The sequence below is a fragment of the Cyprinus carpio genome, chromosome B16, assembly GCF_018340385.1.
Source record: "Cyprinus carpio isolate SPL01 chromosome B16, ASM1834038v1, whole genome shotgun sequence".
Classification (NCBI taxonomy): Eukaryota; Metazoa; Chordata; class Actinopteri; order Cypriniformes; family Cyprinidae; genus Cyprinus; species Cyprinus carpio.
Window position 1 is genome coordinate 18,318,936 of NC_056612.1, and position 12,810 is coordinate 18,331,745.

The window sequence follows — 12,810 nt, forward strand, 5'->3', positions numbered from 1 at the left end:
TTTGAAAAATTTGCATGAGAAATAGATACAGGGTGCTTCAATGCCTCGGGCATCGTCTTGCAACAAGAACAGCACAAGATACGCGCACCACAGTGGCTTGCAAATCCACCGGCAACAACCATAGAAATGGAGGTGGAAGTTGGGTGACTGCAAATATAGTGGCATTTGCTTAACAGGTCTTTTAGCAACATAGCATCTTAATCACAGTCACTGTTGCTCCTAAACACTCTTGTTGTGCTCAGCAGGTTCTGTCAGAGGTGTCACTACAGAGGGAAAATTTCCTACAGAACCCTCTGTAGTACCCAGCCATTCCAAGGAACTGTCAAAGCTCACGCTTGTTGTGGGATCTAGGGAAAAACTGATGATCGCTTCTACTTTGGGCATCTACAGGCTTCACCCAGCCATGCCCCCCTTTTTCTCCTGGTTAGGTTATTGTGGCTTATAATCAATCTCACATTTGGTAATATTAAGGTCAATAGGGCACGCGTCCCAACCTTTCAAAAACCATTTTTAGAGTCTTTACATGGTCTTCCCCAGGTTTCAGAATAGATAACGCTGTCATCCAAACTATGCATCACGTTAGGCAGCATCCTCCCAGCACATGTCCCTCCCCATAAACATGGGAGTGTGAAAAGAATTAGGCTTCATGACTGCTCTTCCCTTTTTGCAAAAGTCTGTGCAAAAACGTGTCGACGTTTCCATCTTCTGTGGAAACTAATAGGGAGTGGTGAATTCCACGGACTCTGGCTGTGTTGAAGCTAAACCATGCTGTACATATATTCAACCCTTCAGTTTGCATTATGGTCTCCTTCACTGGGCTACTAACTCTGTAGGAGTGTTTGGTTTAAATCGGCTTGGCCGAACCCACGTCAATATCGTGTTCAGGATTGTGGTTCTCCCTGGAACATCAGAGAACAGGGAAGGGAACTGACTCCATCAACTGCATGATCTGGTCAACCTGCTCAGGTTCGAGGTGAGAAAGAAAACAGGTGAGGTTCTTTTAAACACAGCATAGTTCTGTAATTTTTACACAGTCTTGCTTAGTCGGTTTCTGCATCACTTACCGCCACGGGTAATGAGTAAAGTATGATCAGAAGCTCATATGGGGCGGCAGGTGGGTGAAAAACGACACGGCTTGCACAAACTTCCTTTAGCATGTTGACATGGCGGTACTCTAGGTCTTGCACGCTGCCTGTTCAGGAAGTTGATTGGATGATATCTTCATGTCGATGTTTAGTTTCTCTTTCACAGAGAAGGGGACGCGCAGAACTTTGCGATGCAGCCGCTGAAACCCTGGCTCTGGCAAAAGAACAATAACGTTCCTCATTGGCCGGGAAGCTGTGAACAACACTTTTCATATTGTAGGGTTTCTTCTTCATTTCAGACTGTACAACAACAGCTAGGTTTTCCCTGGCCAGTTCGCGAGCTCTGTGTAGGCGTTTCTCACATAGCTTACATAGTCAGGAACAGGCACAGGTGGTGAATCTTTAGCTAACAGTTGCTCGCTCACACTTTGAGTGGTCCTCTCACACCTGTGACCGAAAGACGAGATGAGCAGGGCTGAATCCAAGTGACTCTTGTTCGGCTTCTCTGACAGCAAAACAACAGGAATGGCAAAGGCTTCTGCCCAGATAGCTTTACCACTTGCTAAGCAGTAAGTCCTCAACATCATTTTCAAGGTTTGGAGGAACCTTTCCACAGCTCCTTGAGACTGTGGGTGATAAGCGCTTGAAAGTTCATGCCCTTGATTCCGAACTGCTTTAGGGTTTTGCACGAACAGTTTTTGAGGAAATTTTTGTGCCTTGTATCACTCTGTATAACCTTTGCAATCCAAAGACCGTACTGACTTTTGATTAGCTACCGAATAATTATAGGAGCTTTTTATAGAGCGTATGCAATCACTTTCAGGGAAACGAAGTAACCGTGCACTTTATCGTCAGATCGATGTACTCATGACCTGGGATTTTGATTTTGAAAGGGGGGTACCAAATGCAGTTCTAAGCAACATATGGCAGACTTCAGTCCCTGGCCAATAGAAATAGGCGGGATAGCATTCTTAAACATCTTAGTAAATACCCACAAGTTCAGTGGTTCTCAACCACATTCCTGGAGGACCCCCAAAACTGCACATTTTAGCATGTCTCCTTTGTTAAACACCCCATTTCAAGTCTGTGAATATCTACTAATGAGCCAGGAAGACCTAATCATGTTCATGTTTGATTAAGGTAGATACATGCAAAATGTGCAGTGATGGGGGTCCTCCAGGTATGTGGTTGAGAACTACTGACCTAAAGGCTGATTTATACTTCTGCGTCGGACCTACGCCGTAGCCTACGCATAGACCACACCCGTACGCCGTAGCCACAGCGCCGTGACCTGACGTGCACCTCTTCCAAAAATCTAACAGCGTCGTCAATTCTACGCGAACCGCAAGCACTGTGATTTGGTCAATGCTAGAACCCCTTCCTCTGTATGTACTTGAGTTTGGTGTGTGTGTTATAATGTGCACTTTAATATCTATTATTTTAATGTTACACCTTTCTTATATAAATAAAACAAAGCACGCTCAGAACAAGTGTCTTATTTGTATTATACTACATAGCATTATACCCGGGGCCATCAGTATTTGTCCGCGATAAACAATGTTGATCTGCCGTGGTACAAGTCCTTGTGAAGATTTGAAAGAATGGCCATCTTCTTCTTGTTCCGTTGTTGTCTCCTTTTTGTAGTTTTAAAATACTGATTTAATATTTATTTGTCGCCGTCATGGCGATAATACTGCTTCTCCGCCGAGCCGCTTCTTCCTTCGGCTTTTGTCATGGTACTGCGGGTTACACCAGCAACACCAACAACATGCCCGTGGACACCGCAGACTAGCGGTTTGCATGGGTACTGCACGTCGCACTTCGGACAAACGACGCAGAAGTATAAATTAAAACTGACGCATAGCCTACGGCGTAAAGGCTACGGCGTAGGTCCGACGCAGAAGTATAAATCAGCCTTAAGTGCCCTGAGAGGCATTTTCATGAGCGATTTTCAGGATTGGTTCCCGGTATTGAGGCAGAACGATTTGGTGGACTTCGTTAGGGGAGGAATGAGCAATGGGTCTCTAATGGTGCATTAGAACATCCCCTTTCCAAAAGTATTTAACTTTTTCGGGCAATTCACTTTTGATATTTGAAACAGACTCAATACAACAGGCCAGAGAAGAATCGGCCCTCTGAGCAGAAATTAACTGCGCTCTGCCCATTTGAAGTATGGGCTGCAGCTCAATAGCAGCAACTGTTTCACAGGGCTCTGCAGCATTCGCTTTCACTGGCTTTGGTCTCATGTACTTCAAAGTCAATTGAGAAACTTTCAGAGAGATCATTTACATCAAACTTCTTTCTCTGGGCACGCGTCACTGCGCATGCAGGAAAGACAGCCGGAAAGTTTTGCACAAACAATGAATAATCATTTTGATTTGGGTTGTTGCTCACCAAAGGTCTAGGAAAAACATCTCCTCCCGCATGATAATTTCCTAGAATAAGGTTGACGCCTTCAACGGGTAATTGTGCACAAACCGACAAATGTTACAGGACCTGTGATCAAGCCAGACTTGAGGTACAGATCATGTAATGGCAGGTTAAGACATCCACTACCTATTCCACACACTAGAACATTAGCTCCAGTGTGTATTCCGCAGCAGGAGGCAACACTTTCTCACAAATTAGCAATTGGACTGACCCAGTGTCTCTCAAAATCTTCACTGACTTCCTACTTTATCAGGTGAAAGAGACACAGTGTCATCCAACAAGAATGGCTGATACACACTAGTAATAGTGTCTGCGCTACAATTAACATTACCCAGTGTGTGCACAAAAGCTGCAGTTTTTGGGCTGCACCCCAGCCATTTTCTGTACAAATTCATCAGCCAACACCGCAGCGTCATTAACAGAGGTGACTTTGTTCATTGAGGGTGAACTGCCACACTTTCAGGTAAGCAATTTCTGAATTCCTCAAGCAGAATTAGCTCTTGAAGTTGATCAAATGTGGCAACTAGAAAGGCACCATTTCTCAAAAAGTGCGCACTTCTCTCATGCGAACTCGACATAAGTCTGTTTGGCAGTTTTGGCATGGTAACGGAATTGCTGTGTCTATATGCCTCACGGGACAAGCTCATATGCCCTTAATACAGCAGCTTTTACTGTGTCATAGTCAAGAGACTGTATCTAATGGTTAAGGCAGAATAAACCTCTTGGGCCTTGCCAGAAAGGACTGCACTGCAGTAGCAGAGCCCCAGACATCCTTAGTCCAGTGCAGCTTCATGGCGATACACTCAAATGTAACAAATTATCTAACTCACTTTCTCTGAATGGGGGAAGCAAATTTCAGATACTTGCTAACATCAAAGTTCACACCAGCATCAGCTTCATGTGAATTCTGAGGTGTCGCAGGTGCGGCATAGGATGGAAGAGCTTAACATCAGGGCCTCGTGAACGGGGCAAGAGGTACAGGTCTTAAGTTTTCCTCTTCCTTACATTTCAAACTTTCGCAATTGAATTCACGAGCGGTCCACATTAACACAGATACGAATCTCAGTTTCTATAATATGTAGCTTAACAAGCAATGTGTCTAGTTCTTGTCTCCTTAATAATTCAAGATCAAAGCTCTTTCATCTTGATAGCTAACACTAGGGGGTCATGGTCAGCGAAGACTCTACAGCACGGGACTATGGGAAGGCCGCCACCCGACATAGCTCTACCTGGTACATCAGGTGAACCGTCCTCCTCCCCTCCATCAGAATATTCTGGAAGAATCCCCATCTCTATGAGTGCAAATCATTCAACGTTTGTTTAACAACTCACTTCGTCGTACCCCTAGACACATTAATATTAAAAGAAGTCAGCAATCAACAATAAATCTGCTTTTCTACAACACTCAAAAACAGATTAGCAGATGAGCCCCCAATTGTTACATCCTCCTTTATAGAGGTATTGTGGAGGCGTAACAAGAAGAAATAATTAAAATAGTTTAGAGTAATATTAAAAAGGCGGTAAAAAGAACAAAGAATACACTTAAGTCCTCAGCCCCTGAGTGAAAACTCCACAAGATTCCTTAAGGAAAAGGTAATGGTCATTTATTGAGTTGGAACGTAAATTGTAACAATGAACAGAATTTTTAATCAGAGTGACTAACCTATACACAAAACAAAGATGAAAACCAACAACCATAAACTTCCCCAAGCTCAGCTCCCTCTCTCTACACCAATAACCAGGAGAAAAAGATATTTAAAAATAAGGCACTCAACTCTCTTCAAGATGGTTGCTGTATACAAGAGATGGAGCTGAATAAGTTAATCTTCAGGCTAACTCAACAAAAACAGAAAGTTTCTAGCATCTACACAAGTTAGGTGAGCTACTTACACACAGTGCCTTTTAAGCTACCCACACGGGCTAGATCAAGCCGGTTAGCAACACACAGTCAGCACATAGGAATCAGTCGCCCTAGTTACCCTCACAAGGATTTAACTATTAGGAAGCACTCACAATTGACAATAAATTCATAATACAACAGGGCTAGTAGCATGGGCAGACACAATAAGATTCAGACAAGGGCTGGGGAGAAGTGATCCTCCCTAGCAGCGACTGAAGGCTACAGTCATACTGCTCCACTCAGTCTCAGGCATGCTCACAACGAGTGGCAGCTGGGGGTAATTAACCTGAGAGAAGAGAGCACAAAACAACAACAAGGTGCAAGACCTACATTCACAATAAAAAGGAAATCAAACACCTTAGGACGTAACAAGTGTATAGGTAAATTAAGGAAGGGGGGTTATCTATAACAGAATATTGGTAGGGCACTCAAATTTATATAGCACACTTAAAATAACAGACATCCCAAGTCTCCCGGAAGTCCCGGGAGTCTCCCGCATAATGATAGCGGCTCCCTGATGCCCGCGAATTAGTTAAAAACTCCCGGAATCTAGAGCGAGCGAGCAAAAGCGCATGCTAAGCGAGACAGAGACTGTGTTTCAAAAAACCATGTAGCGCGCGCACGGCAGAGAGCGAGAGGGAGAGAGAGACCTTGCGTGTGTGTGCTAGTGTGCGTGAGTGCGAAGCGCATGTAAGACAGAGAGCATCCTGATTGGCCTGTTTCGGCAAATCAACCACGATCAATTTTTCACTTTTTCAGTGGCCATGTGTGGGCGGGCTTTTATCTCTTCTCCCCCTGAACCAAATTAATCAGTTATGTCTATCTAGTAAAAGGAGCACCATGGCAGAGAGAGAGTGCCCACAAAATAAAAACAAATTAAAAAACCAAGTATAACGACACATTTTACGGCAGACTACACGAAAGTAGTAGTCTAGTGTTGTAGTGTCAAACATAATGACAGTCTTGCTCGCTGCACTATTTGTAACAGCGACTTCAGCATTGCCCATGGCGGGTTAAATGATTGCAAAAGGCATGTTGAGGTGAGTTGACATGTTTCATTTCATGTGCATATTATTCAGGCTATAGTTTGCCAAAGCTACATGAAAACAACAAACTCCTTAGACCTGTTTAAAAGTGTTCAATGGAAAATAAATAAAAGCAGTTTACATAAATAGTATAAGCAGCTTATATAAATTAATAAAAGTAATCTACATATTTAAACATAATTAACGAATAACTGCCATAGGCCTATAGCTTATAGAGAATAGCTAATAATATTTTATGCTTTGATATCTTTTTAGTAAAGTCATGTTCTGTGGTGAAATTATCATATACTTGTGCTCCTTCCTCTTTTTTTTTCTGGGGGGGGGGGGGGTCTTCGGGATACCTCCCTGAAATGACTTTTTGCAGGTTGGGATGTCTGAAATAATAGGGAAATATCCAAATGGGTTATGTGAACGATGTTATGTTGAAGAAACAATACCTCATATATTTCTTGAAAGTAGAAAGTATGAACAAAAAGAGGAAAAATGATAGAAGAAATAAGAAAAAAAGGAATACAAGAATACAATTTCAAGGTTTTAATAAAATGGTCAAGTGAAATAAATAGTAAAATATTTTTTGACTGATAAATAGAATATAAAACGCTGTTCCACACATGTTAAATAGGTGGCGGTAATGCACCTATTTACGTTGGTTGCCAGCCGCCGTTAAAAATCAAGAAGAAAAAGAAGTTATGAATATCTGGCAACCTATGCTGGCAACTCATAAAGCGAGCCATGAACATATGTGGTAGTAGGAAGTGGTGAGGAGAGAATACACCAGTGCGGGCGGTTAAAGGGGACTGCAGGATATTTTAATATCCTTTAGAATAAATCGCCTTGATAGCACATCTCCATATATCACTGCTGTAAGTATTGCTCTGGTTATTTCAGAATTATATGGTATATATTATCCATTCTCAATGATCCATTGTCAGTCTCCTTATATGCAAGGCCAGTCTATTAGATGCATCTAAAATGTTATGATTTATTCAAATGTAAGATTTATGAAAAACATAAGATAACTTCTGTTGAATGACTGGTTCTTTGAAGTGAGTGCTTGAGCTAGAGAGCTGTCGATCATGACAAGCTGGAAATGTTTGGTTCAGTAAAGTCAAAGATTAAACGCGTTTTGCATAAGCATTACCTCCACATCTCATTGTTTCATTTTTAATAATGTCAAAGATAGTCAAAGATGGGATGACTGATTAAATGTTGGCAGTTTTCTAAACTGAATAAAGGGATAGTTCACCCGTAAAGTTTTTTCTTCCTTAAAGTGGAAGTCAGTGGGGACCAGCAACCGTTTGGTTACCCACATTCCTCAAAATATCTTCCGTGTTAAACAGAAGATAGAAACTCAACTGGAGGGTGAGGCTTTTCATTTTGGGGGGAACTCTTCCTTTAACCCAAGCCACATACAATTTGAATGTTAGATTGATAATGAAATATGATATCTTAAACCAGAGGTTCTCAACTCTTGCCCTCAATCTTTGATCAAGGTTGGAGCTAAACTCTGCAGGAAAGTGGACCTCGGGGACCAGAGTTGAGAACCGCTGTATTAAACAGTGAGACAGTTGTTATACTTTGTTATTGTTGTAAACAGAAAGATGTCACCAGATGAATTAGTCTACCTAGGAATCCTTGCTGCATCAATTCCTGTAGGATTCCTCTTCCGCTACCTAAGTAAGTCTGAACATGTTATTCTTCTCATTAATGTGTGAAAAATAGGGTGAATACAGGTGAAGCTGGTTAATTTGGCATCGGCATTGTTTTAATTTCAGCCCATCACACAATGTTGTATTATGACAAAAGTACAGAATATTAAATAAATACTACAGCTTGAAATCTCACTTCAAACACATTTTTCACCTAAAACCTTGTAGATCACAGTTTTAACTGACAAATTATTTATTATTATAGTAAATGGGTCAAAATGTAAATTTATGTTGGTCAAATAAAAATACAAAATTACAATAAACTTATTGGCTTTCCCAGTGTACCAGTAATGCTGTTTGCTGGAAGAATTTTTAATGCTGATTGGAGTAATGAAATAATGAGAGGGATGATTAAGCTTAAGTGTCCCTGTATTCACCCTATTATAAAGTCAGCAAAAGATGAAAATCTGTTTTAAATGTATGTTCTAAATCTCACTGTCAGTGATTCATCCTTGCATGTGTTTGATTTTTAAAAATAAATTTTACCTACCCCATCCATTTACACACAAAATAAATTACCCAAACAAAAAACCCATTCCACTGAAACACCACCCCAGACTAACCACCACCCTAAATATTTACTTTCCTATATTGTTAAGTGTAATGCCCACGTCTCAAAATCCAATCAACAACTGACGGAACCAAGTTCTTGGCCTAATTAATTTATTTTGTGATAATCCTTTATTCTCAGATGTATGTCACAAATAGCAGCCCTTGATCATTTTCCTGTGTAATATTTCCCAGGTCCTCCAGTCAAGCAGGGGGCAGCATTGCTGCTAGGTTTGATCATCTCGATAGCAACCTGTGGGATCCACACTCTACACTCTCTGTGTACAGTGTTAGGAACATGGCTGATTATAAAGATCAACTGGCGGTTAGTATGATATGTAGCTTTCTGAAATTTTACATTGGATTTGGTGTCATTCCCCTGTTCGACCTTCGTCTGTTTTGTTTTTGTTTTTAAATTTAGAAGTGCCCCTGCTCTGTCATTGGGTTGGACATTTCTGTACCTCCTCTTTTTCCGTCTGGTCACCTGGTTTGGCCTTCCTCAACCAACACCTTTTGCCAATGCCATTCAACTTCTTTTAACTTTGAAGGTATGAGAGAATAAAATGAGACACATTAACCATGTTTTAAACTCTTGATATATATTGAATGAGTTTTGTTTGGAATGCACAGATGGTCAGTTTAGCCAATGAGATTCAAAGTTATCACTTGGAGAAGAAAAAGGAAGTGAGCACCTTCACCAAATCCCCAGTGGTGGAAGGACTTTCCCATGAGCCTTCACTCTATGACATTATATCATACAGCTACTGCTATGTGGGCATAATGACAGGTATTTTGCATGCTTTTTGTGTTGATTTGAATATGTGGGAATGCTTTTGAGTCTATTCAAATGTTCTGTGCTGTTTGTTTTGCATGTATGCTAACATGTCTCTCTCTGTTTCTCTCTGCTACTAGTTCAGTTATGTGTGAGTCCAATTTCATTTTATAACTAATTGTTTATTATTGCTCCTCTTTTGCCATGATTTGTCCTCCCAAACCGTGGCTCATTTTTCATTCCAATATTGCATTTGTTTCCATACCTATATTCCATCCTATCTTTGCCCATCTGCTTTATGTCTTCACTGATAACTCTTACCATTCCCTTCTCACGTTCCTTCATATTCCATTCTTTCTCCCACCCATTCTTGCCGGTGTTCTGCAGGTCCCTTCTTCCGTTATAAGACGTATGCAGACTGGTTGCAGCAGTCCAATCCTCTGTCATTGCCGGGTAAAGAGCCCTGCCTGCAGAGGCTGAAGATGGTGCCCGTTTACGGAGCTCTCTTCATAGCCGTCAACTCAGTCTTTCCCTTGCCCTATGTCCGTACTGATGAATTCCTGGACCACAACTACTTTTACAGGTTCGTTTTTCTGGATAAAAATACCATTCCAAAGAGAGTCGAAAAATTAAATGCCAAAGGAGATGGTAAAATGAACGCATACATTATCACAATTTGTTATCATATTGAGAATCATAGTGGTATTATATTTCAGGTTTTTCTACATGGTGGCAATTTTCTTTGTATTCCGGATGCGTTTCTACTCTGCATGGTGTGGGGCAGAGGCTGGCTGCATCAGTGCAGGTCTAGGCTGTTACCCTCAGGGGGCGCTGTCCAAACCTGGAGGAGGGCCAACAGTGAAATATAGGTGGGGTGTTAAACTTTATTGATAGTTATAATGTGCTTTTACAATTTGACTGTAACTTGTAAATCTGATGACGTTAAAGTACACCTACAGATATATTTATACTAGTATATAACAGTTATGATCATAAATAAATTGACCTTTTACAGTAACGGACTTGAAACAGGATCCAATAAAACACAGTGTCAGAGGACAGCAGGGTCACAGTTGTGTAGTTTTAAACCACACTTGTCAAGACAAATATAATTATTTGTAAAAGAGAATAGGGGAAATACATGCAAAAAAGTATCACTTAATATCTATTTGAAGTACCGGGAATTTTGTAAATGTTTTTGAAAAGAACTTTTAAGCTCACCAAGGCTGCATTTATTTGTTGCACATAATCCTTCAGAAATCCTTCAAATGGTGTTCAAAACATCAGAGTTGCAAACAGTTTTGCTGGTTATAAATATATGAATTTGTTAAATAGTTTTCATTAAATATCATATTTAATAAATAAGATGGTTGCCAGAACAGTACTAAAAATTCATTTAAAGACCTGTTATGCCCCTTTTTAAAATATGTAATATAAGTCATTAGGTCATAAGGCGATATTTCTTAAGCGTGGATCTACAAGACACTTTAGCTAGACTTTCTACAGGAAATTAGAAGCTCACTTAAGGTTTGATACTGCGGTTGATAATATTAATGAAATGTTATTTTTTTTTCAGTCCTGATCCAGACACAGCTGTGGAGTATGACTTTAAAACGATCCAGAACATTGACTGTTATAACACAGATTTCTGTGTAAAGGTTCGGCATGGCATGCGTTACTGGAACATGACGGTGCAGTGGTGGCTTCACTACTATATTTACCCCAATGCTCCTTTCAGAGCGTATGCTCTCAGGTACAAGCATGTACATTTGACCTTTCGACTGCATTGTGTTGTTACTGACCATCACTAATCTTTAACTTTCTCTTTGTTTTTCTCTCTTTACTTATAATGACAGGGCTGGATGGACTATGTTAATCAGTGCTTATTGGCATGGCCTCCATGCTGGGTACTACCTCTCTTTTCTCACTATCCCACTGTGTATTGCAGCAGAATCGGCCATGGAGGCATCAGTCAGAGCCCGTCTAGGCCCAGCGGGCCAGAATATCTTCGACTGGATCCACTGGTTCCTCAAGATGAGGGCTTACGACTGCATGTGCATGGGTTTTGTTCTCCTGAAGGCCAGCGACACCATCAATTACTGGAGCTCCATATACTTCATAATTCACATCATTGCTGTTGCTTGTATAGGAGTAGGACAAGTGATGAAAGGAGGTAAAAAGAGAGAGAGAAGGGAAAGAGGTGAAGGAGAGAAAGAGGATGTTGTAAGAGAGAAGGCTGAGTGAAACGAATGTGACGCTATGATCATGCTGATAATCGGAGAGCTGGTATGTTTACAAAAAAACATTTCCCAACATGCAGTGTTATAGCCATCAACTGCCATTCAAGGTATTTTGCTTTTTAAAAACCAACACAGAAGTGTAATACACGATGAACCCAAGGACATCAGTCTGTATTTTAGTAACAGTGAAAATAGCTTCAGATATTTTCCATAATTATGTTCATTCTAATGTCCGCATTTATTTTATTACATATGTTGAAAAGTGATTCTTGTTATCTGATGATAAACCGTGCAACCGTATAGATTCATTCTGACCAGGTCAATTGGAAAGGAATTTTGTATTGTATTTTAACAGTGTTTTTTTTGCTCATCCGTGACGTTGGGACTCAAATTAATCTCCTACACAGAGTACTTATAACTGAATCCATCCATTTAAAAAAAATAATAATAATAATGAATGTTGGACCAGTATCACTACTTTGAGCACAAATTTGTGGAGATTCACTCTCTCTGTAATGTGTCTTTGAGGTAATACAACCTTTACGTTAAGGTGTTCTATTGTTATTAAAAGTAAGTCTGCCTTGTTTTTCATCCATTGTGATGGATGGGTTGAGTATCCATTGATGGTTAATGTTTGTGTCATATGCATCAATATTATTATAAGTCTACAAAGAATGTGAAAGTAGTTGCTAACTTAGTTATTATTATTTTTTTTCACTATTTCAGAAAGTAGTAGTGAATCTTTCTGCTGTTTTGTTCATCATTCATTTTTTTTTAGTTTGATACCACATGGTGTAAAGTGCAGCTTTGTACCAATTAACGTGTTACAAAGATTTTCTCAAAAGAGCTCAGAAGTTTTGTTCTTATAAAATCTAATGAACAGTCCTATTTTAAAACATTCAGATTATTTGTCCTCGTACACTGGATAGTAGCACTAGTGTTCAGTTTATTGATCTGTTCAGATTGTATCCTGGTTCCTATAATATCTAACTGCTATGTTGTATCTCTAATGTTTACTTTCTGGAGTATTAAACACAGGATTTGCCACTTCAAACTTTGAGGTTTTCTTTGAAAAAATC

General features: G+C 40.2%; 1 protein-coding gene across 2 annotated transcripts; it reads left to right on the forward strand.

Annotated features, from left to right (window-relative positions):
• Positions 1-7,166: 7,166 nt before the first annotated feature.
• mboat7 (membrane bound O-acyltransferase domain containing 7) lies at positions 7,167-12,785 on the forward strand. 2 transcript variants are annotated; one of them, XM_019090822.2, is made up of 10 exons: positions 7,179-7,324; positions 7,733-7,823; positions 8,059-8,138; positions 8,915-9,044; positions 9,141-9,267; positions 9,350-9,506; positions 9,879-10,074; positions 10,208-10,360; positions 11,068-11,244; positions 11,348-12,785. In XM_019090822.2, the coding sequence occupies exons 3-10, from the start codon at positions 8,063-8,065 to the stop codon at positions 11,733-11,735; spliced, it is 1,404 nt and encodes a 467-aa protein (XP_018946367.1). In that variant the 5' UTR covers positions 7,179-7,324; positions 7,733-7,823; positions 8,059-8,062; the 3' UTR covers positions 11,736-12,785. The 2 variants fall into 2 exon arrangements, with proteins under 2 accessions (XP_018946366.1, XP_018946367.1); XM_019090821.2 differs by lacking the exon at positions 7,733-7,823 and having other exon boundaries at positions 7,167-7,324.
• The last annotated feature ends 25 nt before the right edge of the window (positions 12,786-12,810 follow it).

Excerpts from the sequence above, each read along its gene's own strand:
- mboat7 (XM_019090821.2), top strand. The coding sequence starts at position 8,063 with ATGTCACCAGATGAATTAGTCTACCTAGGAATCCTTGCTGCATCAATT. Across the intron at positions 9,268-9,349 it reads AACTTCTTTTAACTTTGAAG|ATGGTCAGTTTAGCCAATGA; the intron begins GTATGAGAGAAT and ends TGGAATGCACAG. Across the intron at positions 9,507-9,878 it reads CTATGTGGGCATAATGACAG|GTCCCTTCTTCCGTTATAAG; the intron begins GTATTTTGCATG and ends GGTGTTCTGCAG.